This window comes from Protopterus annectens, chromosome 2.part0 (genome assembly GCF_019279795.1).
Source record: "Protopterus annectens isolate FY-2018-M chromosome 2.part0, PAN1.0, whole genome shotgun sequence".
Taxonomy (NCBI): domain Eukaryota; kingdom Metazoa; phylum Chordata; order Ceratodontiformes; family Protopteridae; genus Protopterus; species Protopterus annectens.
In genome coordinates this window covers 1,683,189,635-1,683,212,800 of record NC_056728.1, presented here as the reverse complement: position 1 = coordinate 1,683,212,800, position 23,166 = coordinate 1,683,189,635, and the positions used below count along the sequence as shown (strand labels likewise).

At 40.1% G+C, this 23,166-nt stretch overlaps 1 protein-coding gene across 7 annotated transcripts in view; it reads left to right on the top strand.

Annotated features, from left to right (window-relative positions):
• SLC5A6 (solute carrier family 5 member 6) overlaps positions 1–23,166 on the top strand; it is a 1,143,936-nt gene that overhangs the window by 974,125 nt on the left and 146,645 nt on the right. For all 7 annotated transcript variants that reach the window (XM_044061732.1, XM_044061733.1, XM_044061734.1 and 4 more), the window contains one exon: positions 18,618–18,721. In XM_044061732.1, the coding sequence (XP_043917667.1) occupies positions 18,618–18,721 (104 nt within the window). The remainder of the gene's footprint in view (positions 1–18,617; positions 18,722–23,166) is intronic.

Here is a 23,166-nt window from a genome sequence, read left to right as displayed (position 1 = left end):
CAAAGTGGGAGGACACATTATCCAGGTGTGAGAAAGATGGAAAGACCCTGTCTTTAGTGGGTGTATGTTTTTCAACCCCTCAGAGTTCATTTTCACGGAATCAACGAAGTGGTTCAGAAAATCCCAGAGTCCTTTCCAGGACACACATGGAGAAATTTCCGCCAGGGGTAGAGGGGGGAACTCCAATGGTCGATGCTACTCCTGCAGCAGAGGAGGGCGGCAAAGCCAGGGGTCCAGAGATTCTTTCTTGGTTTGACCCTATGAGTGCTTCTGAAAGGAGGCCCAGTTGTCCACCTTCAGAGGTAATTGAGGTTTGATTATCTCTGCACCAGAGAGCCTGGCTAGGCATAAAAGATACTTGGGTGCAGAGAATTATTTCCAGAGGCTGTATAATACCCTTTTCCCTTCCACCTGCAATCTCAAGGAAAATCATCAATGTTCCACCCAGTCAGAGGGAAGAAGCAGCAATTCTAATACAAAATCTGCTAGGAAAAGTCATCCAAGAGGTTTCACCAGACCAAATTGAATCTGGAACTTACTCAATATTCTTTTTAGTGCCAAGGAAAATGGTACTGGAGACCAATTTTGGATCTCAGCAACTTGAGCAAGTTAGTTCGACACAACAAGTTTTGGATGGTCATGATTCAGTCCATTCTCCCTTTTCTGGACAAGGATGACCATCTAGATAGACCTTCAGGATGCGTACTATCACATAAAGGTGAACAGACGATCCAGAAGGTACTTGTGCTTCTGGCTGGGAGCCATTCATTACCAGTTCAGAGTTCTTCCCTTTGTTCCCACCACAGCCCCCAGGGTGTTTACCAAATGTATGGCAGTAGTAGTTAGTCACTTGAGACTGCAGCGATTCTGGGTGTTTCCATATCCTGGCAACTGGTTCATTCCTGCCCCAACAAGGCATCAGTTGATATGGGCAAGAAATCAGGTTCTTCAGACTTGTTCTCATCTGGAAATAACCATAAACTACATCAAGTTTCAACTAGAGCCAAACCATAATTTGGAATTCATAGGAATAATTTTCAACAGTCAATGATAGCTTCACTACCTCCCTCAAGGGTTCAAACTATAAGATCACAGGTCAGAAAAATAATCTGCACTACCAAGATTTCAGCCCGCTTGGTCCTTCAAGCTCTAGGATCAATGTCAGTGGCGATAACACTAGTACCTTTAGCCAGATTTTACATGAGGATTCTCCAGTGGTCTTTACTGTACCAACCCCGATATGAATCACCCAGATATGCAAGAGAGAGATCTTAGGTGGTGGATTCAGTCAGATCAGGTTCTACAAGGTCATCCATTCGCTCCCCCTCAGCCCAAGTCCATAATGACCACGGACACTTCCCAGTTGGGGTGGAGGGGGAATTTTCTGGGGAAAACGGTCCAAGGCACTTGGTCCCCCAAAGAGGCCAACTTGCTTGTCGGTGTCCTAGAGATGAGAGGAGTGCTTTTAACATTGCAGGTGTTCCAAGATGCTCTCTCTTTGGGAACGATTGCATTTCAAATGGACAATATGTCAGTAGTTTGGTACATCAAACAAGGAGGGACCAGATCCATACCCCTTGTGTCAAGAAGCATTTAGAGTATGGCAATGGGCGATCTCATCTAACCCGCTTTCTCATGGCAATGCACATTCCGGGGAAGTCCAGTGTGATAGCAGATAAACTGAGCAGGTGCATTCTTCTACCTCACAAGTGGTCTCCAACAGGAACATGACTAAATTGATTTTTCATCGATGGGGCCAGCCTTGCTGCAATATTTTTGCTTCTGCCTGAAACAACAAATGCAGCAGCTACTTTGCCCTAATCCCCCCACAAGGAGGATCACCGAGGGATGCTGTACTTCACAATGGGTCCCCCAGTCTACGTTATGCCTACCCACTGATCCCATTAATTCCAAACTTTCTACAGAAAGCTGTCTGGTTGAAGAGCAAAGTCATTCTCATTGCACCATACTGGCTTTGACAGATTTCTTTTCCCTTCTTTTGGTCTCACTCACTTCACCAACCTTGGATTCTGGATCCGAGTCCCGACCTCCTGTCTCACCAGTGGGCATGGTCCATCCCATCATCTCACATCTCAGGCTGATGGCCTGGTTTTCCAATTCTGTTGATAACCAGAAATGCTGTCTTCCCTTGTCTAACATATTCTTTTATCTTCCCATAAACCTTCAACAAGAAAACTTCATACAGGTAAATAGAAAAGATTTGTTTACTGAATGCAACAAGCTTTTTTCAGCTTCTATATATAACATACGAGTTTTTATCCGTATATTTTAAAGAAGGGACTAGTTCTTCAACCATTAAAGTTCACTTAGCAGCAATATCAATTTTCATATTGGGTTCAAAGGTTCTTCAGTAGCCTCTCGCAGACTGTGCAGAGCTTTCCTGTGAGGCATTCTACTTTTAGGACCTCCGTTTAAGGATCTTACTCCCCTGTGGGATCTCAGTCTGGTACTGCAAGCTCTAATACATTCCCATTTTGAACCAGCAGCTAAATTTAACCTTAAGTATCTCACTTGGAAAACTGTTTTTCTAGTAGACGTTACCTCTGCTAGATGAATTTCAGAAATTCAAGCCTCGTCTTCTGAACATCCATAGTTGATATTTTACAAGGATAGAGTGACGCTACGAACGAATGCCTTCTTCCTTCCCAAGGTGGTGTCAGAGTCTAATTTAAATAAATCCATTAATTTGCTAGTATTTTTCCTAAATTTTCAAACAAAGTGAATACATGTTACATGTATTACATGTTCACAGACAACTACATTTTTATCTGCACAGAACAAAAGATGTTGTATGTTTCCTTTGCAGAACTGAAATTGGGCAAACCACTGGCAAAAGTAACTTTAGCTAGATAGCTAACTTGATTGTGTTTCATTTGTCTGTACCAAGTTGGGCATTACCTTACCACAACCGGTATGAGCTCATTCAACTGGGTCTGTGGCAACCTCTTCAATTTTTCTTTCCAGAGCATCCATGGGTGACATTTGTGAGCAGCAACTTGACTTACTCCCCATACTTTTATTAATCATTGTAAGTTGGATCTGGTCTCCATGGGTAGAGCATAATTTGATTCAACTGTGCTCAAGAATATCCTTCCTTAGAGTCCACCTAGAATTATAGGTAGCTGTGGACTCTGTCCCATCTGTCGAGGATAGAATGAAAATGGACAACATCAGATAAAGAAGTTATGTACTTACCATAACATTCCATCTGTGTTGTCCGTTTTCATTCTTCCTTAACCCCCCCCCCCCCCCAGCCTTTCTGTTCTCAAACTTCTGGAAGAAGGAGCTATTTGATAGACCTTATTGTCCTTGCTATTTAGCTCTAGATATAGTCTCTTTCTGTATTGAGCATATGCAGTTTTACACCTACTGTATTTATGCATGTTAACGTTTCCTTTGTGGTTAAAGTCAGCAAACAAGATTTGAGGTAACTTTGGGTTGGTGCATTATGGGTAAGGGAGAAGCTTGAAAGTTTTTGGTTACCATGAGCTTTTGTAACAGCGGAGTCAGATCCGAACCCATTTGTTGAGGAAGAATGGAAATGGACAACACAGAATGTTATGGGAAGTACATAACTTATGTTTTTTCACCTTTCACTTATTTTGCCCTGTCTGTTAGAGGAAAGTAATTAAAGTTGGCCAGATGAACATGTTGATACCTAATAATGCTTGGACATCTTCAGTGGGCTGTCATGTCTCACACTATGCGTACTCTGTTCCACACTGAGCCTTGAGATCTATGCAGTTATGTGGACTGAACAAAAGGTTGAGTACAGGTGATGGCATACTAGTCTGCTAGACAACAGACTTCTACTGGTGTATCCATTGTACTATGTAGTAGTCAGAGGCCTGCAGGAGAAGTCTTTGATTTATGCCTTGAAGGATTATTCCTGTAATAAACTGACCAGCCTCACTGTTATGGGTGGCTGAGACCTTGTGCAGCCTAGTCTGCCTTGCTATCCTTCATTTTTTGTTTTTTATTTCTTAATGAATGAGAACTGCTCAGTTTTTCAGAGCAAAGCCAGCCTTGATCAGATCCTGTATCCAGTTTGTCTCCTAGGAGGCTCAAGTGACCCAACTAGAGAGACTGTCAGTTGTAATAGAGATGAGGTCTGTATACTTAGTGCTTTGATTTTGTCATGAGGCATGACTGTCATGGGCAGAATCCTTTATTCCAAGCCTGACCTTCATTACCTGATTAGTATTAAGTATCCCATAAAACAATGAAGCAAATAAGGAAATTGTGGAAGCATGAAAAATAAAAGAAACCTTGCCCTGCAAAATAAAAAAAACTTCTTATTTTGGCAACAGGCATTGCTTATTCTTCCTCCTACTTTTTACGTTTCATTCGATCCTAAAGACCTATATGATGCTTCTTTGACTCGTACATTTATTTTCATGTTGATTGATGTAGGAAAGGCTGTGAGGATTTGTGAGTTATTTCACCTCGGGTCTCCCATTCAGGCCATCTCCCCCTCCCTGAGATGTAAACTGTATTGATGACTGCAGTCTCTTGATCTCCACATCTGATCTAAACTGACTAGCTTATAAAATCCTTCATCTTAATCATTGCATGCCTGCATATAATATGAATCAGAGCTAAATAAGTTGACAGTATTGCTTTTAAGAGTTATTTGAGAACATAAAAAATTAAACGTTGACATAGGTGCCAGAAGATGGTAAAATAAGGAGCAACTACTTAAATACTTATTTTGCAACCAATATCTGAAGTAGACAACGTCCATAAACAGAATAAAAATTATGCGACATTTCAGTGTTGCATCTAGTACATAGGCTGCAGAAATATACAGACATGGCTGGATAAAACTAGTATAGTTTTCAAATGAACCAGTAGCATGTAAGCACTACAGATTACATTTGCATCACTAAAAACAAGGTATTGCACATCACCTGTACATTGGTGCCTAGATAGTAAAGGAGCATGAAGCACAGATTTTCAGCCAAAAGTGATTGGGTGAGAAATCATACCCAGGAATCAGTGCTGTATTCTCTGTTCCAGAGTTTAAGAGCCAAGACTTCTGGATAACAAAGTTTGCAGATGACTGCAAACTTAGAGGTGGTTGTTAAGACATACTTTGACCCTCAAACTCTCCAGAATTAACTCTCCCCAGTTAACTCTTGGTGTACTAAAGATGAGTTCAAGCTAAATGCTAAAAATATACTAGCATTGCTTTTGGTAGATAACCCCTATCCTCTCTCTATTGCATAAGTAACACACCACTACTAAATGAAAATACATTGAGTCATAGGAACGTGGACAACAGTTGTCAGGAAATCCTTGTAATTAGCATAGCTAATTACCAGAAGAATATCTTCAAGGTCTGAAGAGGTAATCACTCCCTTTTACTCGGATTTATTAGACCAGTTATTGAGAGTGATGTTCCTTCAGGATATATATCAGTAAACATATCAAATTAAAACGATGACAGAGCTTCCAAGACAGGCTGTTAGCTCCATCCCTTCGTTCAGTGTCTCATACACTTTTGAGGGAAGACCTCAGTCTCATTTACTGTGCTATTAGAGACACTGTTTTCCTGGACCTCCTATATCTGAGAAAGCCCATCATCTCCACTGGCACTGGAGCCCGGGTCCAAATCTTCACCAACAGATAATTGGAGGGTTAGGTTTATAACCCAGCATATCTCAAACCTTTGTAATAACTTCCCCTGCATGTTAAGCAATGTATGTCACGATCTTCCTTTTAAAATAACCTAGATGACCAGATAAGTATCCACAAATTTATTCTGGGGTTGACTGCTGTGGTCCTCCTGAAGAATGGGGGTCGTTGTGTGACTTCCAAGATGGCTGCACAGTGATCAACAGCTTAATTTTAGTTCTCCCAGTGTGAAAATAGAAACTGAGAAGTAAGCACTACTGATATTGTAAGCTTAAGTAGAATTAATTTACTGTCTAGTAAGTACCCTGGATGCCAGCAAAGAAGACATTTAGAGAAACTGAAAGAAAATCAACTAGAAAGGTTGAAGAGAAAATACTTGCTGGGAAGAATCCTTTAGCTTTTCAGCAAAAAGCAGTTCTGGCTTCAGCTTTGGTACAAGAGATGACTTCCAATAATTTAGAGGGAAAAAAAACAAATGAAATGTTGGAGTATGTCAATTCCAATATCAAAAGGCTGGAAAAATAGAAGACACTTGAACTAGCTATTCAGATGAACTGATAAAATTGCAAAAATTAGAGGCTAACATGAAGAAAAGGCTGGCTGAGTATGAGACTTATTAAAAGAGCTGTTTCAAAAATGGAGTTAGGTTTTTTCTGTGCATGCTATCTTCAAAGATGTACCAGAGAAACTGAAAGGAACAGACTGTATTAGTTTTATGGAAGCACAAATAAGCAGCTAGACTGGTATTCCACTGGAGGATTTGTTAATTGACAGTGCAGATTGAATTTATGCTTCAAACCTGACCTTGAGAAAGCAGACAAGACATATATTAATAAAGATGCAATCGTATCAGCAGAAAAGGTTGATCCTGACAAACCTATGGCATAATGGAAAAGTATTTGGAGACAGCAGAGTGTTCACGGAAAATGATTATTCACTGTACACCAGGCAGAAGAGAAACAAATTTATCCTAGCAATCAGAAAATGTTGAGAGGCAGGTGAGAGATTCAAGCACTGTATCTAGCTGTCTTCAGAATATTTTTCTTGCTGGAGCAAGACATTTTTAATGCAGAATAGGCTAAAGAGGAAATAAAATATTTATCCAACAAAAAAGACAATAGACTCAAGGGACTTTGCTTATTCTTCTTCTTCTGACAATAAAGCTCATAGACTTTGCCAGTGAATCCTTTTCCAGTATTCCAAAGAAAAACGCTTGAGAGACAGAAAAAAAGGATAGGATAGGAAAAAAGGATAGGAGTTGACCAGAAGAATCAGGTGTACTTGGACTCGGGTGTTGGGACAGGGAGATGACCAGCAACACTGAAATTAGTGAATATGTGGGAGACTATAAAACATCTGTCACAGTTGTGAAGTATGGCTTTGCAAGGAAAAAGTGGCTAAGAAAGAGTAGACTTTTGTTGGCTTTGTTAAACTTGTGGGTGGAAAGTAAAGCATATAGTCCACTTTGTCATTAATGTAAAAGGACACTAGAAGGGATGAAAAGTAAATATAAGTAACAATTTTGTTCTTATTAGTGTTTGTATAAAACATTTCTTGCTATAAGCTTCGTGTTTTATATATATATATATATATATATATATATATATATATATATATATATATACATTCACATATATAAAATATATACACATACATATACGTACACACACACACACACACACACATATATATATATATATATAGTAAAGCAGTTTTATGTAGTGAGTAGTCAGGGGTCTTTTAGAAGTGGAGGGATGTCTTTAGTAACTGAGTTAAAGATATTAAAGTAAACTAGTACTTTTTTACTTAAATGTCGGCTTTACAGTACAACAGGAGGAGAAATGCTGGAAAAAATGCTGTGATCTTGGGTAGCTTGAGTGGGTGGGGGTTGTAAGAGTATACTGATTATATTATATGTAGAATTAAGATGCTTTCTCTTATTTTTACAAGAGTGAATGTCTTGATTGATGCCTTTGGCTTAAGATATAAACATTTTTTTAAAGAAAGGCTTGAAAAATAAAACAAAATAGTGAAAGCCATGAAATATGCTAAGTTTCTTACATCTGCAAAGATATTAGCTTACTTTTTTTTCCAGTAGCAAATGTTCCGTGGGAGTCGGCAGCTGTACTTTCTGTTCTGAGGGAAATTTACAAAGATCTATTGCTGACCTCTTTTGCTTGGAAATGAGCTGTCTGCAGGTGCAAGTAAATAATCTTGTGATTTCTGAGCATTCTTTGCTAAGGGAAATGCAAAATTTAAAGGTACAATGGCAAGCAGTTCAGTAATAAATTTTGAAATTATGTGAAGTAAATAAGAGCACCTTTAGCAGCCTTAATACTTTAATGCATTAATAGAACAATGTACAACTTAGTTTTATTTAAAGGTAGGAAGCACACTTTTTCACAATGCTGAAAGTTGATGCTTTCTGGAAGCATAAAAGTAGTTGTTCACATCTGGGAGAGGAATAGAGATAAGAAAAGAACAGACTGCAATTAATGTACGTAGAGGAAGGATGACAAGGAGACCTGGTGGATTGAGGAAGTACAGGAGAGTATACAGAGAAAGAGGTTGGCACAGAAGTGGGATTGTCAGAGCTGAAATTAGACAGGAGTATAAGGAGATGAGGTGCATGGCAGAGAGGTGGCAAAGGCTAAGAATAAGGCATATGAAGAGTTGTATGAAAGGTTGGACACTAAGGAAGGAGAAAAGGACCTGTACCGATTAGACAGAGGGACCGAGCTAGGAAAGATATGCAGCAGGTAAAGGTAAAAAAGGATAATGAGGGAAACGTACTCACAAGCGAGGAGAGTGTGTTGAGCATATGGAAAGAGTACTTTGAGGGGTTGATGAATGAAGAGAATGAGAGGAAGAGAAGGTTGGATGATGTGGGGATAGTGAATCATGAAGTGCAATGGATTAGCAAGGAGGAAGTTAGGATAGCTATGAAGAGGATGAAGAATGGAAAGGCTGTTGGTCCAGATGATATAACTGTGGAAGCGTGGAGGTGTTTAGGTGAAATGGCAGTGAAGTTTCTAACCAGATTGTTTAATGAAATCTTGGAAAGTGAGGGGATGCCTGAGGAACGGAGAAAACGTGTTTTGGTACCGATTTTTAAGAATAAGGGTAATTTGCAGAGCTGTAGTAACTACAGAGGGATTAAATTGATCAGTCACAGCATGAAGTTATGGGAAAGAGTAGTGGAAGCTAGGTTAAGAGGGGATGTGATTAGTGATCAGTATGGTTTCATGCTGGAAAAGAGCACTACAGATGCGATGTGTGCTCTGAGAGTGTTGGAGAAGTACAGAGGTCAGGAGGAGTTGCATTGTGTTTTTCTAGACTTAGAGAAAGCATATGACAGGGTGCCTAGAGAGGAGTTGTGGTATTGTATGAGGAAGTCGGGAGTGTCAGAGAAGTATGTACGAGTGGTGCAGGATATGTACGAGGGTAGTGCGACAGCGGTTAGGTCTGATGTGGGAGTGACGGCTACGTTTAAGGTGGAGGTGGGATTACATCAAGGATCAGCTCTGAGCCCTTTTTTATTTGCAATGGTGATGGACAGGTTGACAGACTAGATCAGACAGGAGTCCCCGTTGTCTATGATGTTTGCAGATGACATTGTGATCTGTCGTGAGAGTAGGGAACAGGTGGAGGAGACCCTGGCGAGTTGGAGATATGCTTTACAGAGAAGAGGAGTGAAGGTCAGCAGGACTGACACAGAATGTGTGTAAATGAGAGGGAGGATAGAGGAATGGTGAGGATGCAAGGAGTAGAGGTGGTGAAGGTGGATGAGTTTAAATACTTTGAATCAATAGTTCAGAGTAATGTTGAGTGTGGAAGAGAGGTGAATAAAAGAGTACAGGCAGGATGGTGTGGGTGGAGAAGAGTGTCAGGAGTAATTTGTGACAGACGAGTACGAGTAAGAGTGATAGGGAAGGTCAACAAGAGGGTAGCGAGACCGGCTATGTTATATGGGTTGTAGACAGTGGCATTGACAAAAAGGCAGGAGTTAGAGCTGGATGTGGCAGAGTTAAAGATGTTAAGATTTGCACTGGGTGTGATGAGGGTGGACAGGATTAAGAATAAGTATATTAGTGGGTCAGCCCAGGTTGGAAGGTTTGGAGACAAAGCTAGAGAGGCAAGATTACGTTGGTTTGGACATGTGCTGAGGAGGGATGCTAAGTATGTTGGAAAAAAGATGCTAGGGATGAAGCTACCAGGTAACAGGAAAAGGGGAAGGCCTAAGATAAGGTTTATGGATGTGGTGAGAGAGGACATGGAGGTGGTTGGTGTGACAGAGCAAGATGCAGAGGACAGGAAGAAACGGAAACAGATGATCCGCTGTGGCAACCCCTAACAGGAACAGCCGAAAGAAGATGATGAGGTATATAGGCTGTAGCAAGAACTTCAGCATGGATAACCTTCATTTTAGGTTAGGTAATGCCTGTAGGTGTAGCTGTCTATTTTGAGCAGTTCCTATCTAGAGGGTTAAACTTCATTTTATGAAGATGTACAGAGTTTTGTGTGTTTATTCTAAGTTCATATGGGTTGGCACTGTTTTGAAAATTTACTTGTTTACAAACGTTGGAAATGCACATTCAAAAAAGCTGGCAATTATAATAGGTTAGGAACAACAGCTTTTTATTATTATGTTTATGCTAGCCGTATTATTTTGGAACATAAATTGCCTTAAAAAAAGAAGGAATGTTGAATTACATTAACAAATGCAGATTGCAAATAGCAATGCTGCAGGAGACACATTTGGAAAGAAATGACCATGTGAATTTGTCAATTGTTTCAGGATGGATATTCAGCAAAATATCAGGAACAAAGCAAAAGGGGATTAATTATATTAATTGCTAGACGGGCTCCAATAGCAGAGAAGATTACTTATGGGGGGCAGGAACTTGATTTGCACTAGTGAGGATGCATCAGGGGGGCCTAGAAGGGGGATATAACAAAAGAAGGTAGATTTCTGAAGAAATTTATGAAAATATTTGGTATGGAAGTTGTGAATTCATTAGTAAGAAGTCGGACAGAATTTACATATTTCCCAGGGTACAGTAACTAGTGTAGATGAGATAGAAATTATATGTCATACAACAGGAACATGTGCATTCAATCAAAAGCTTCAACATAAATCCAGCAACTATTTTGAATAATAAAAAAAAACAAAATAAAAATGCAGGGGTAATGAAGTAAAAATGAGAAACTGACCCTTTCCCATCTGCCTGTTAAAAAGTGAGGAATTTAAGGAATGGGTAATGGAAATTAATCAAGAGTTATTAGGGAAGATAGAATTATCTTCAGAAGTTATAGCCAGTGAGTAGGATAAAATGAAAATGGAGTTTAAAAATAGGAAAGAAATAAGAGATCAAGACATTTGAAAGTAACAGGAATTACTTAGAGGGGCTGACAAAGGTTAAAGTATTGCAGAATAATGGGAATCTCACAGAACAAGAAGATTCCAAAACGCAGAGTGCTAAAGAGAAAATAAGGGAATATCCGGATAATATCCACAAGTTTATTCTTGGCTGGGGTTCCTTTTTCTGCAGAGTCTGCATTTCCCCCTTGCAGTCATGTGGGTTTCCTCCGAGTGCTCCGGTTTCCTTCCACCTTAGGTAGATTGGACATGCTACATTGGCCATAGATGAGTGTTTGTGAGTGAGTGGTACGAATGAACTCCCTCAGCACGGCTAGCCACCCGGCAGTGTAAACCTTGGCTTGAGAAGATTGTCACTGCTGAAGTAACAACTCCGATCCCATGTGTAAAGTGAGAAAAGGGGCTGAGGATGGATGGATGGATGCTCAAGTTTAATAAGACTGCTGTTAAGTAACTCTTTTTTTGAAATCTCCAGAGCACAAAAACGTTTAGAACAATGACATGGACAACAAAAAGTAGAGAAGGTTGGCACCAAACTGCGGGAACCTTTAGCAATAAAAATAACCAGAGATCTTGTTAGAGGGGTTACAGATATTTCAAAATTTTTATGAAAATTTGTATAAAGCAGAGAAATGTGGAAATAAAGAGCACAATTGCAAGTGTTTATGGAAGACAGTTATGCCAAAGTTCAGAGGTAGATAACGATCAACAACTACCAGTTAAGAGAGGAAAAGACGAAATAAAAATGGTGCAGTGTAATCAATCTTCACGGAAGTCTCCAGGAACAGATGATACTCCTGCGGATGTTTGGAAGTTAGGGAGGAAGAAAGTGTGGTGGCTGTGTTACCTAAAGACAGTAAAGATGCATCAGTCCCAGTTTTCTTCCAAGATGTTGGGGCTTCCCCTCCTTTTAAAATACTATTAAGTAAAAGCTTCCAAATCTTTATCACTCTCTTCCCTCAGAACTTCCATGATTATAATACATTTATGTCTATACTAGCTAAAAGAATGGCAGCGTTTTTGACAAAATTAATCGATATGGATAAATGTGCTTTTGTAGAGGGGAGGCAAGTATTTGACAACATTAATAGAACAGTGATGATCCAGAGGGAAACAGAATGTAAGAAAATACCGCAGTTGTTAGTGGGTCTTGATGCAGAGGAAACATCTGATATATAGAGTAAGCTGGGATTTAATGAGAACAGGGCAATGGAATAATTTGCATTCCCTGTTAGTATATATAGAGGTTAAAGGGAGGATATATGAAAGATCAAAAGCAAGAATTAAAGTAAGAGTCCTTCTCTGACAAGATGCATTTGAACAGCAGAGCTAGGTATTAGGTGTCTTTCTTTCACCTTTATTTGCTTTATATTTTGAGCCATTGGCAAAGAAAATAAGGGACTCATAAATACAAGGATATAATTGGTATAATCAAGAAAAGTTGTCTTTATTTGCAGATGGAATTATTTTGTACTAGTTAAATCCAGAAAAGGGCACCACAGTGCTGTAGACCATTTTAAGACAGTTTGAAGTCTTTCTAGGATATAAACTGAATGAAGATAAACTCTGTAGCCATCAATTTATATACCCGCACATGAATTGGTTCAGCAATGCCCATATTTATGGAGACCTGGCAAGCTAAAGTATTTAAGTACAGATTAAAAAGGCTTCTGTTATGACAGCTAAGGGTATGTGGGAAGAGACCAAATAAAAGATAATACAAAAAAACTGAAAAAATGGAAGCTCTTGTTTATGGATATGGATAGTAAGATACAAGCAGTGAAAATGTTTAGTCCCTTTAGTTTTATCAACATGGGTGAGGCATATTTTTATCAACCAGAGAAGTTGAAGGAATTTATCAGAGTGTGGAATAGAGCAAGAGGTAAGTAGAATACGTTGTTCTTTCCAAGAGAACAAGGTGGTTTAAGATCACCTGATTTGAAGGGATATTTTTGCGTAACATAGTTAAGGCTCTTATACATAATACAAGCAGAAGGTTTTAATTCAAAACTGAAAAGGATGCTGCTGATGATAAAGCAAGGGGAATTCAAGAAATAGATAATGGGATTTTGGCTGCAGATCAAGGAGGAGGATAATCACCATAAAGAATATTATTCATAAAGTAGCAGAAAGTATTATAATAACTAAGCCAACATGAGAATGGAGAAATGAGATTTTAGCATTGAGATGACTGCAAGTAGGGGTGCAGAAAATAGGCAAGAGGGGGCTTGAATTTACTTCTGGTGTCATTCAAAGGGGATCCAGTATCTGTCTGCCTGGGAAGACATGATCGACAAACCACAATGCTTTGCCAGAGATGGTCTGCACCTGTCATCCGTGGGATTCAGGTTACTGGCTAAAGCTCTTGCCACCCCTATAGTGCCTTTTTTAGGCAAGGTTCAAAGGATAAAACCACCACCGTAACAGATACAAGCATGCAAAATCTGAAGGTAATGCTACTCAATGCTAGAAGTCTAAACCTCAAAATGCACTCTCTCGAGGCACTCATAAAAATGGAGAACATCGATATCTGTGCAGTAACTGAGACCTGGTTCAATGCTCCAGAGAACACCCCTGCAATACCAGGCTACAACTTGTACCACACTTTTCTGCCACAAAACCAAGACCAAAACACTAAAGGTGGAGGAGTGTCCATATTCACCAAGGATATTCACACCTCCAGGCTAGTTGCCCAACACAATGCATCTGAAATTCTCCAGGTGCAACTAACACTAGGTAAGACTGCAATCCAAATTGTAGCTTGCTACAGATCCCCCACCATGCCCCAAGATTCTCACTACACCTTTCTAAACATACTAGAAAATATTAAGATACAAGCAAACACCCTAATACTGGGTGATTTCAACTACCTTGCCATTAACTGGGAAAACTACTCGGGTACCAACTCCTTTTCCCAACGGTTCTTGGAATTCATAAATTCCAACGCCCTAGATCAACTAATCCATTGTCCCACCAGGGGCTCCAATATCCTAGACCTGGTCATTACCAGCATGGGAGATAGATGCTCCACATCAGTGGTCACCCCCTCATTAGTCATGTCTGACCATAAGCAAATCACCCTTGACATCCACATCCCACCCCCCCCCCCCCCAGTAAGAAAACCTCCTTAAATTTCTCCAAAGCCAACTTCATGCTACTGAAGTCAGAAGTGACAAACTTCACGACACCCATGCAGACGGCATCTGAAAGTTCGACTGCAGAATCCTACACTGACACTGTACGAGCACATCTACTCATGCATGAATCGTGCCATCCCAAATAGAACCAAGATGCTCTTCTCCAAAAAAAGGAAGCCAATCTGGTGGTCCCCTGCTATAAATAAACTGTACAACAGAAGGAAGAAACTGTTGCAGAAAAGAGGAAAATCCCAGAATGCAAAAAACTCCCTCACCAGCCTCAGTAAGACGCTGAGATCCCTCATAAAATCCTCAAAAGCTAGTTATGAAAATAAAATTGCCAAAGATTCCAAAAACAACCACAAGGCATTCTATAGTTATGTCAAGAATCTAAATGGCAATGCTCAGATCTGCTCTGAGCTACAATAGAATGGCATTAAATATACTGATCCCAAGGATATTGGCAGTATCCTGGCAGATCGATTTAGTGCCAACTTCACCCCCTAAAGGGCCCATCTCAATATCAAAAGATTGCCAAATTCCCGTAATCATGGCCACACAGGTAGAAAACGCACTCTCCAAAGCTAAGAATACAGCATCCATGGGACCAGATGACATCCCAGGCTGTGTACTACATGAACTACAAAATGAACTGGCACCTCACCTAAGTGTCATGTTTAATCATAGCCTCACCTAAGGCTTCGTGCCCACTGAGTGGTGCACAGCTACAGTTATACAACTCCACAAGGGGGGATCCACCTTGGATCCTGGAAACTACCGTCCCATCAGTCTGACAAGCCTGATCTGCAAGGGCATGGAATGCATTACCATGGAACTTATAAATAAAGACATTGGCAACATTCAAATACTGGACCCCACCCAGTTTGGGTTTGTGAAGGGCCGATCTTGTCTCCTGAATATGATCGACTTCTTCGAATCAGTCTCCAGAGCTGTGGACGAAGGTAAAGCGGTCCACACAGCCTTATCTGGACCTCGCCAAGGCCTTCAACACCATTCCCAACTCTGGAATCCTAGATAAACTTACTAAGCTGGGCATAAATCCCTACGTCACTCGATGGGTTGCCAACTGGCTTACTGATAGAACCCAGACTGTAAAAGTAGCCGACTCCAAATCCAGCTCCAGACAAGTGGAGTACCTCAGGGTTCAGTCCTGGGACCACTTGTTTGGCATCTACTTCTCTGAAGTACAGGCCAACACTAAGGGACTCTGGCTAACAAAGTTTGCAGATGACTGCAAACTGGGAGCCATTATTGAATCCCCAAATGATCTGGATATTGTACAAAAGGGCCTTACAGAAACAAAAGTCTGATGCCAGAGCCATGGGCTCAAGCTTAATGCCAAGAAATGTATAGTTATCCCCTTTGGAAAAAAACATGTACCCATGAATTACCACATAGGTGGCAGTACACTAAACATCGAAAGTGGGACACAGGTGGACAGTGGTTTCACTTTCGATAACCACATCGCCACAACAGTCAGGAAATCCTTCTGTGTGGCACACCTCATCACTAAGGGCTTTTCATCCAGAAAAAAGGAGGTCATTGTCCCACTGTACTCGTCCCTCTTCAGACCCATTATAGAGTATAATGCCCCATTTGGTATGTACCTAACAAGACATCTGCAACAGCTGGAAAGGCCACATAAATACCTCACTAAAAGAATCACAGGCCTAAAGCAGATGCCATATGCTGACCGTCTAAAAAAAAAAAAAAAAAAAAAAAAACTCCAGCTATACTCTGTGGCATATCGTCTACTCAGAGGTGATCTCTGCTTAACATACAAGGCCATGTCAAACCCTGAGCTGTTGGACATGCTCCACTTAAGGAAATCTCAATCCCTCAGAGCCACACGCTCCAAGGATATAAACCTTGTCATCACAATGAACAAAACATTCTGTAGGGATATGTTCCTGGCCCAGAGACTCCCCATACTCTGGAATAGACTGCCCATACATGTCAAGCAGGGCGCCTCCTTGGCCCTCTTCAAAAAGAACCTTGATGATTGGATGGGAGATAGGAAATTCACCCCGGGGATCATGTCAGTCGCCCTGCTAGACAGGGTTCCAGATAAGTAAATATTTTGGGAAGAAATATCCAGGGAATTGTTATGGCTAGGCTTGTATAGACCCTAGGGCCGATAGCCTAGTACCAACCTATGAGAAAACTGGCAAAGGAACCAAAGTACTGGGAGCAAATAACTACAGAGGGGAAAGGTAATAGAGTGGGATGAGGCCTAGGAGACATTTGGACTGCAGGCTAGGCTTCCCTACTAGGAATTGATACCATAGTATAGGCAAAGAGAAAGGGATAGGGGAATCCTAAGTGAAAGACCTGCTCTGGTAAGAGGTTGTAGTTGAAACTAGAACAGAAACTACTGTTAAAGGGATAATTAGTAGGGCATATAAACCATTGCATAAGTATAAGACCCGGTCAGAGGAGGTTAAAAAAGATTGGAAAAGTAATGTACAAGAGAACAATGGGTAGGACATATGTGTGGCTCTCAAGTATGCAACAAAGTCTGGAAGGTTTAGGATCTTTACTAAGAAGTGTTTGCATATGTATTGCTCTACATCAAGTAGACTTCAAAGATTTTTCCTCAGGTAGATAGAAAGTATTGGAGATGTGACGGGGGGGGGGGGGGAGATAAACTGGGAACATATGTTTTGGGATTGCAATGAATTGGCGAATTTTAAAAATTCCTCTGCAGAGTACTCTGTCAGAACTATTGGGTGAGCAAGTAGCTTTAAGTAAGGAAATGATTCTTTTGAGCTGGTGCACAAAGTCTGAATTGCTTAGACATAGTAAGACCTTGTTAAGTATAATTGTGTTCTGTTGGTTGCCAAAAAAAGGAATTGCTAGAAAATGGAAAGTACTGAATATAGAAGAACTAAAATAACTGGAAGAGTAATCTTTAGAAAAAGAAATGAGCAAATTGCAGAATCAGTACATGCAGAATAAAGTTTAGGAGGACAAGGAGAAGTGAGGTTAAAGAGAGGACAGGAAATCAGCAGCTTATGCAACGTTGGACGGGTGATGGTTACAGGGAAAGAAAAAATATGTGAGGTATAATACAAATTAACGGAAAAATGTTAATATGCTTTTTCTTTTCTGTTAATTTATGCTTGTCTGTGTCTTCAGCGTTAATTTAATAAAGGTGTTTAAAAAAGAAAGGTGGGGTGGCATGAATGGTGCCAAAGTGTGAAAGGTCATAAGGCTTAGTGTCTGTGGAATATCTGTGAATCTGTGGAATATTTGAAGGCCGTAAGATGTCTAAACAAAGGCTCATGAGTTGCAGTAAGAAATGTATTGATTGTGTTTAACAAAGTAATGCTTGAATGCATTGTTAAAATTGTGTTCAGAAAGCTGTGGCTACTAAGTGATCTTCTAAAAACTAATTTAAGCAGGTATCTTTACTTGTAACTAAAATTGATGTCATGTTTACTAAACTTGACATTTTGAATATGATTTCCATATTCAATATTTTCATTTTATAAAACTTTGCGTTTTGGATGTGATTTTTCCTTTAGGGGCTGTACTGCAAGGTTCTTGTTCTGAAAAGCAGCCATGTTGTTTTGTGATGTATGTTTCATTTTCTTCCTGCTTTTTCATGAGATGTTGTCCTGTAGTATAGAATTATGGATTTGCTGCAAGGAAAATGTAAAACTGCCATGTGAAATACTACAACACTGGCTCTTTGAGTATATATTTTGCAGTAGATCCATAACGTTTCCTCTTCCCTGCTGTCTTTCAGAAATCTTTCTTGCCTTTTCGGGATGTTTCTTATCTAACTGGAGTTTAGCCATTTCCTCCTTGAGTATGGAGGAAAAATATTTTCCTGTCATCTTTAGATGTAAATATTAAAGTCATGGAAGAAATTGAGTACACATGCAGATGCTTTGATATTTGTTGGGGGTAATGGCCTTAGTAGATGATACTGGGTGGGACTGATGAAAATCCTGACCGGGTACAGGCGATTGTGGAAGTAATATTACTGTAACATGAGTATGATGCAAAGACCTCTACCCTTTTCCTCCAAACAATGTAGTGTAAATATAAATTTGTATCTGTTGCCAAAGCCTGGGACAGTGAGAGATGTTTTACTTTGATTCCATAACTTCTATCAATTTTGAGACTGTGTTTGGGAAAGTGGCCAGTGCTAAAAATTTTGGCTTGAGTCTTTTACAAGTAAGGAGGCAAAGAGAAAATGCATAATAGTAGAAGTAATGATGATCATTGTTCTCTGCCATTTTTAATTTCTCCAAGTCTTTTGGATTTCTAATACCATGATGGGAATGGACCCCATTCCTAAGTCAAAGTACGATTAAAGTTCATGAAATTAGTATTGTTTCACTCTTTGATGTCAGCCAAAGAAGTGTTCATTGTTCAGGTGTATGTCTGATGCTGATATTTCTAATGTTCAGTCCCACAGGTCTCAAGAAATTCTACTCTTTGTCCTACCTCTGGTACAGTGGCTTCAGTTCTACAGTGGTGATTATTGTGGGACTTTTGGTCAGTTGCATCACAGGTAAGTTGTGCAATCCCTTGTTTGTGCAGTGTTACTTTAACAGGCAGTAACTTCAAACCATTACCTTCAGAGTTTGTTGCAGTCCATTCTGACCTGTGCGTCTCAAGCACAGCCTGTGATACTTTCCATTACTGCACTAAACTGTGTTATCTGACCAATGAGTATATCTGTGTACGTATGTAAGTGTGTGTGTATTTATATATAAATGTATATATATTTGTGTGTCTAAATATATATATATATATATATATATATATATATATATATATATACACGGGTGTATTCATAAACATTAAACATACCCATTGTTGAGATGCCAAACAGCCTTGGCTCTACTTGCCCCCCCCCCCCCGGTCCCCTGTTAATTGCATATACTAACTCTGAGATCGCACAAAATTAAGGCATATTCCATGACCCCGAGGAATTGTTCAGTCTCTGACAGCTGTTTAGTCGATCATTTATGATCGACTAAACAGCTGTCATCCAATGCGATGAAACCCATGTAAATGTAGTGTGTGTGTGTGTGTGTGTGTGTGTGTGTATAGAGATTATATATATGTGTGTGTGTATTTGTCTTGATTTTTAGTTGGCAGTGTGGCAATACAAGTAAATGAAGTGCATATTTAAAAAAGATAAAAGTGAACATTGCAAGAATTTGTCTCTGAATGTAATGTGTATTAAATAGCCATACATCTTGCTCTGAGCCTAAGGAGGCCCTGTCAGTAACTGGTAGCTAGGCTGTCATTTCCTAAGAATAACCTTGTGGAATTTTTACTACATTTCTTGCTGTCATACTTGAGGGCACTGTTTTTGTTAACAAATGCTGTGATGTACCCATCTCAAACCGGTGGTGTGGTGGAAGTGTCCTTGGCCTCATGCCCCACATTTTTTAATGCTGCTTATACAGTGTGAATAGCAATCCTAACTTGTTTAATTGAAAGGTTGCCTCATCTGTTGTCAGAAAACCAAAAATCTTCAAAGTGTTCTGCATTTGTCTGATTACAAACCTTTACTCACACAGGGGCTGATGCTGTTCTCTGGGAAAGGAGTGCAATTCTTAGTCTTTCCACAAGTGCTAGTATTTCATCCCAGTTATCCTCTGACTTCAGGGGAAGTATGAAGGCCCTTCTTAATATTCATAGTATCCAGTGCAGGACCCATAAAAGATGGAAAAATAGGAGTGCAAGAATCCTGCCTTTGCCAAAGCCTCTGCCGGTGACAAAGTTCACCATGATTTGGCTGAACTTATAAGCCCTCACTACTGTTGTGCTTTCTGTGAGCTACTGGTTTGAGTTTTCCACCTATACTGTGCTTATGTCCAGAAGTGAGTGGAGGACCATCACCACAACACTCAGTCCTTATAAGTGCGACTCTGGTGTTGGGGTCTGTCCATCCAACAACTGACATCACAGCTGGACAGCTTTCTGATGCAGAATAGTTTGTGAAGGCTTTAAAGCCTGACTAAGAGGTGGTGACTTTTCCCCCAAAACTATTTTGCAGAACTTGAGCAAACCCCAGAATCACTTTGCTTCTGTTAGGCCTTCAGTCTTTTCTGCAATATCTGGACTTTTTCAGGTCAAACAGTGTTTTCAGTAAGGTCTGAACAGAATGTTGCAAAGTACTTGGTGAGTGTCAGATAATCAGGAGCACTGTACCCTGATTGTGTAATCAGTGAGATAATCAGGAGCACTGTACCCTGATTTGTGTAATCAGTGAGATAATCAGGAGCACTCTACCCTTATTTTGTAATCAGTGATATGATCAGGGATAGTGTAATTGTCTTTGCTTTTGATGCCATTAAGGCTTAAGCAAATAGTGAGACACTGTGATCAAATCTAAAGTCAGAGTGGCGTAAGTTCTTAGAACTTTAATCTTGCATACAAATTTGTCTTACCAAACTGTGCAGTAAACCATTCTATTAACTTCAAAGATGAAGTTGTCACTGCACCATAATAAAACATGTAATTATCACTGGAATCTAACCCTGACCCTGTGTTCCTCCCAAGTCACCAAGCAATCTGCCTTGTAGGCAGCTGCAAACTTGTTAAATCCACATCTTTCTGGGGGACGTTATATTAACAAAGAATATTCTAGAAAGGATGAACCCCAAACTGATCCCTAATTATGTCTGATATCACTCACTTTCGCACTGTCTCTTTCTATCCAGTAACCCACCTTCCAGTGGATTGTATAGCGTTTTTTTCTTTTTACTGTAAGTGCTGTTGATAATGCCACTGTGTCGAATGTATTGAATATTTTGCCAAATAAGGGTAATGAAACAATTGTGAAGGGATACAGTATCAGATATAGTTAGTTTTAAGCCTGCAGTGGTTGAAGGGAAACATTAATTGCCCATGCAGTCCACTCTGGTGTATGGGGGTGAGGGGTTCCATTGAGCCACTGTCCAAATAAGGCTGTATTATCATTTGACCTGGCTAGAATCCTCAAGCAACAGACTTTGCAACTACACACATGTCCATAGTCAGATAGCAAGGTTTGGTTTTATTTTTAATTTGTAGTATATTTTCACAGTGAAGAATGCAATTACTTATATTTTATACATTTTCTTTCACATATATTCGAGTTTATTGAAAAAGCAAGTACAATACAGCTTACTGTGTCTTTTAAACAGGTAGTTGCACACATTTTTTTTTAGCTTGCTTAAAGATTTAATAGAACTAATTTACTTCTCTTGCATTTTCTTTTTTAAAAAAAAAACATTTCCCAGTTTACACTTCTCATCACACCTTGTTTCTATTATAAAGCTTATTTACAGCCCTTCTGCAACAAACTGATGTGTTAATATTTCTTTTAGATATGTGTAATTTGACAGTTTATTTTTTGTGTTATCAAATGACCTTTGAAAGGTCCTTCAGCTTGTAAGCCCTGTCAGTTTCCTTGAGTACCTATTTCATAGCTAAATAATTACCGCACAAAAATTCCAAAACTTCGTTGTCATCATTTTGTACTGCTAAGATTGAATATAACGGAATCGTTGTCTGAAGGGGCTCCTGATAATATACTGAAATGGCTAAAACGAATAAGTTAGGTTTATCAAGGCTAAGTCATAGGTATTGGGATTCCATGTAGAAGAGTATGTAATCTGTCTCAAGTTATTTGTACTGGTGAACTGTAAATAAAAAAGGTATTATCATCATCATCTTCATTTGGCTGTTCCCGTTGGGGGTCGCCACAGCGGATCATCTGTTTCCATTTCTTCCTGTCCTCTGCATCATGCTCTTTCAAGCCAGCCGTCTGCATGTCCTCTCTCACCACATCCATAAACCTTATCTTAGGCCTTCCTCTTTTCCTCTTACCTGGCAGCTCCATCCTTAGCATCCTTTTCCCAATATACCCAGCATCCCTCCTCAGCACATGTCCAAACCAACGCAATCTCACTTCTCTTGCTTTGTCTCCAAACTGTCCGACCAGAGCTGACCCTCTAATATACTGATTCCTAATCCTGTCCATCCTAGTCACACCCAGTGCAAATCTTAACATCTTTAACTCTGCCACATCCAGTTCTGACTCCTGCCTTTTTGTCAATGCCACCGTCTCCAACCCATATAACATAGCTGGTCTCACTACCCTCTTGTAGACCTTCCCTTTCACTCTTACTGGTACCCGTCTGTCACAAATCACTCCTGACACTGTTCTCCACCCATTCCACCCTGCCTGTACTCTCTTCTTCACCTCTCTTCCACACTCACCATTACACTGAACTGTTGATTCCAAGTACTTAAACTCATCCACCTTTACCAACTTTACTCCCTGCATCCTCACCATTCCTCTACCCTCCCTCTCATTTACACACATATATTCTGTTTTAGCCCTGCTGACCTTCATTCTGCTTCTCTCTAAAGCATATCTCCACCTCTCCAGGGTCTCCTCAACCTGGTCCCTACTCTCAGTACATATCACAATGTCATCTGCAAACATCATAGTCCACAGGGCCTCCTTTCTGATCTCATCTGTCAACCTGTCCATCACCACTGCAAATAAGAAAGGGCTGGGAGCTGATCCTTGATGTAATCCCACCTCCACCTTAAATGTATCTGTCACTCCCACCGCAGTCCTCACCAATGTCACACTACTCTCGTACATATCCTGTACCACTCTTACATACTTCTCTGCCACTCCTGACTTCCTCATACAATACCACAACTCCTCTCTAGGCACCCTGTCATATGCTTTCTCTAAGTCCACAAAGACACAATGCAACTCCTTCTGACCTTCTCTGTATTTCTCCAACAACACTCTCAGAGCAAACATTGCATCTGTAGTGCTCTTTCCTGGCATGAAACCATACTGCTGATCACTAATCATCACCTCCCTTCTTAACCTAGCTTCCACTACTCTTTCCCATAACTTCAAGCTGTGACTGATCGATTTTATCCCTTTGTAGTTACTGCAGCTCTGCACATCACCCTTATTCTTAAAGATAG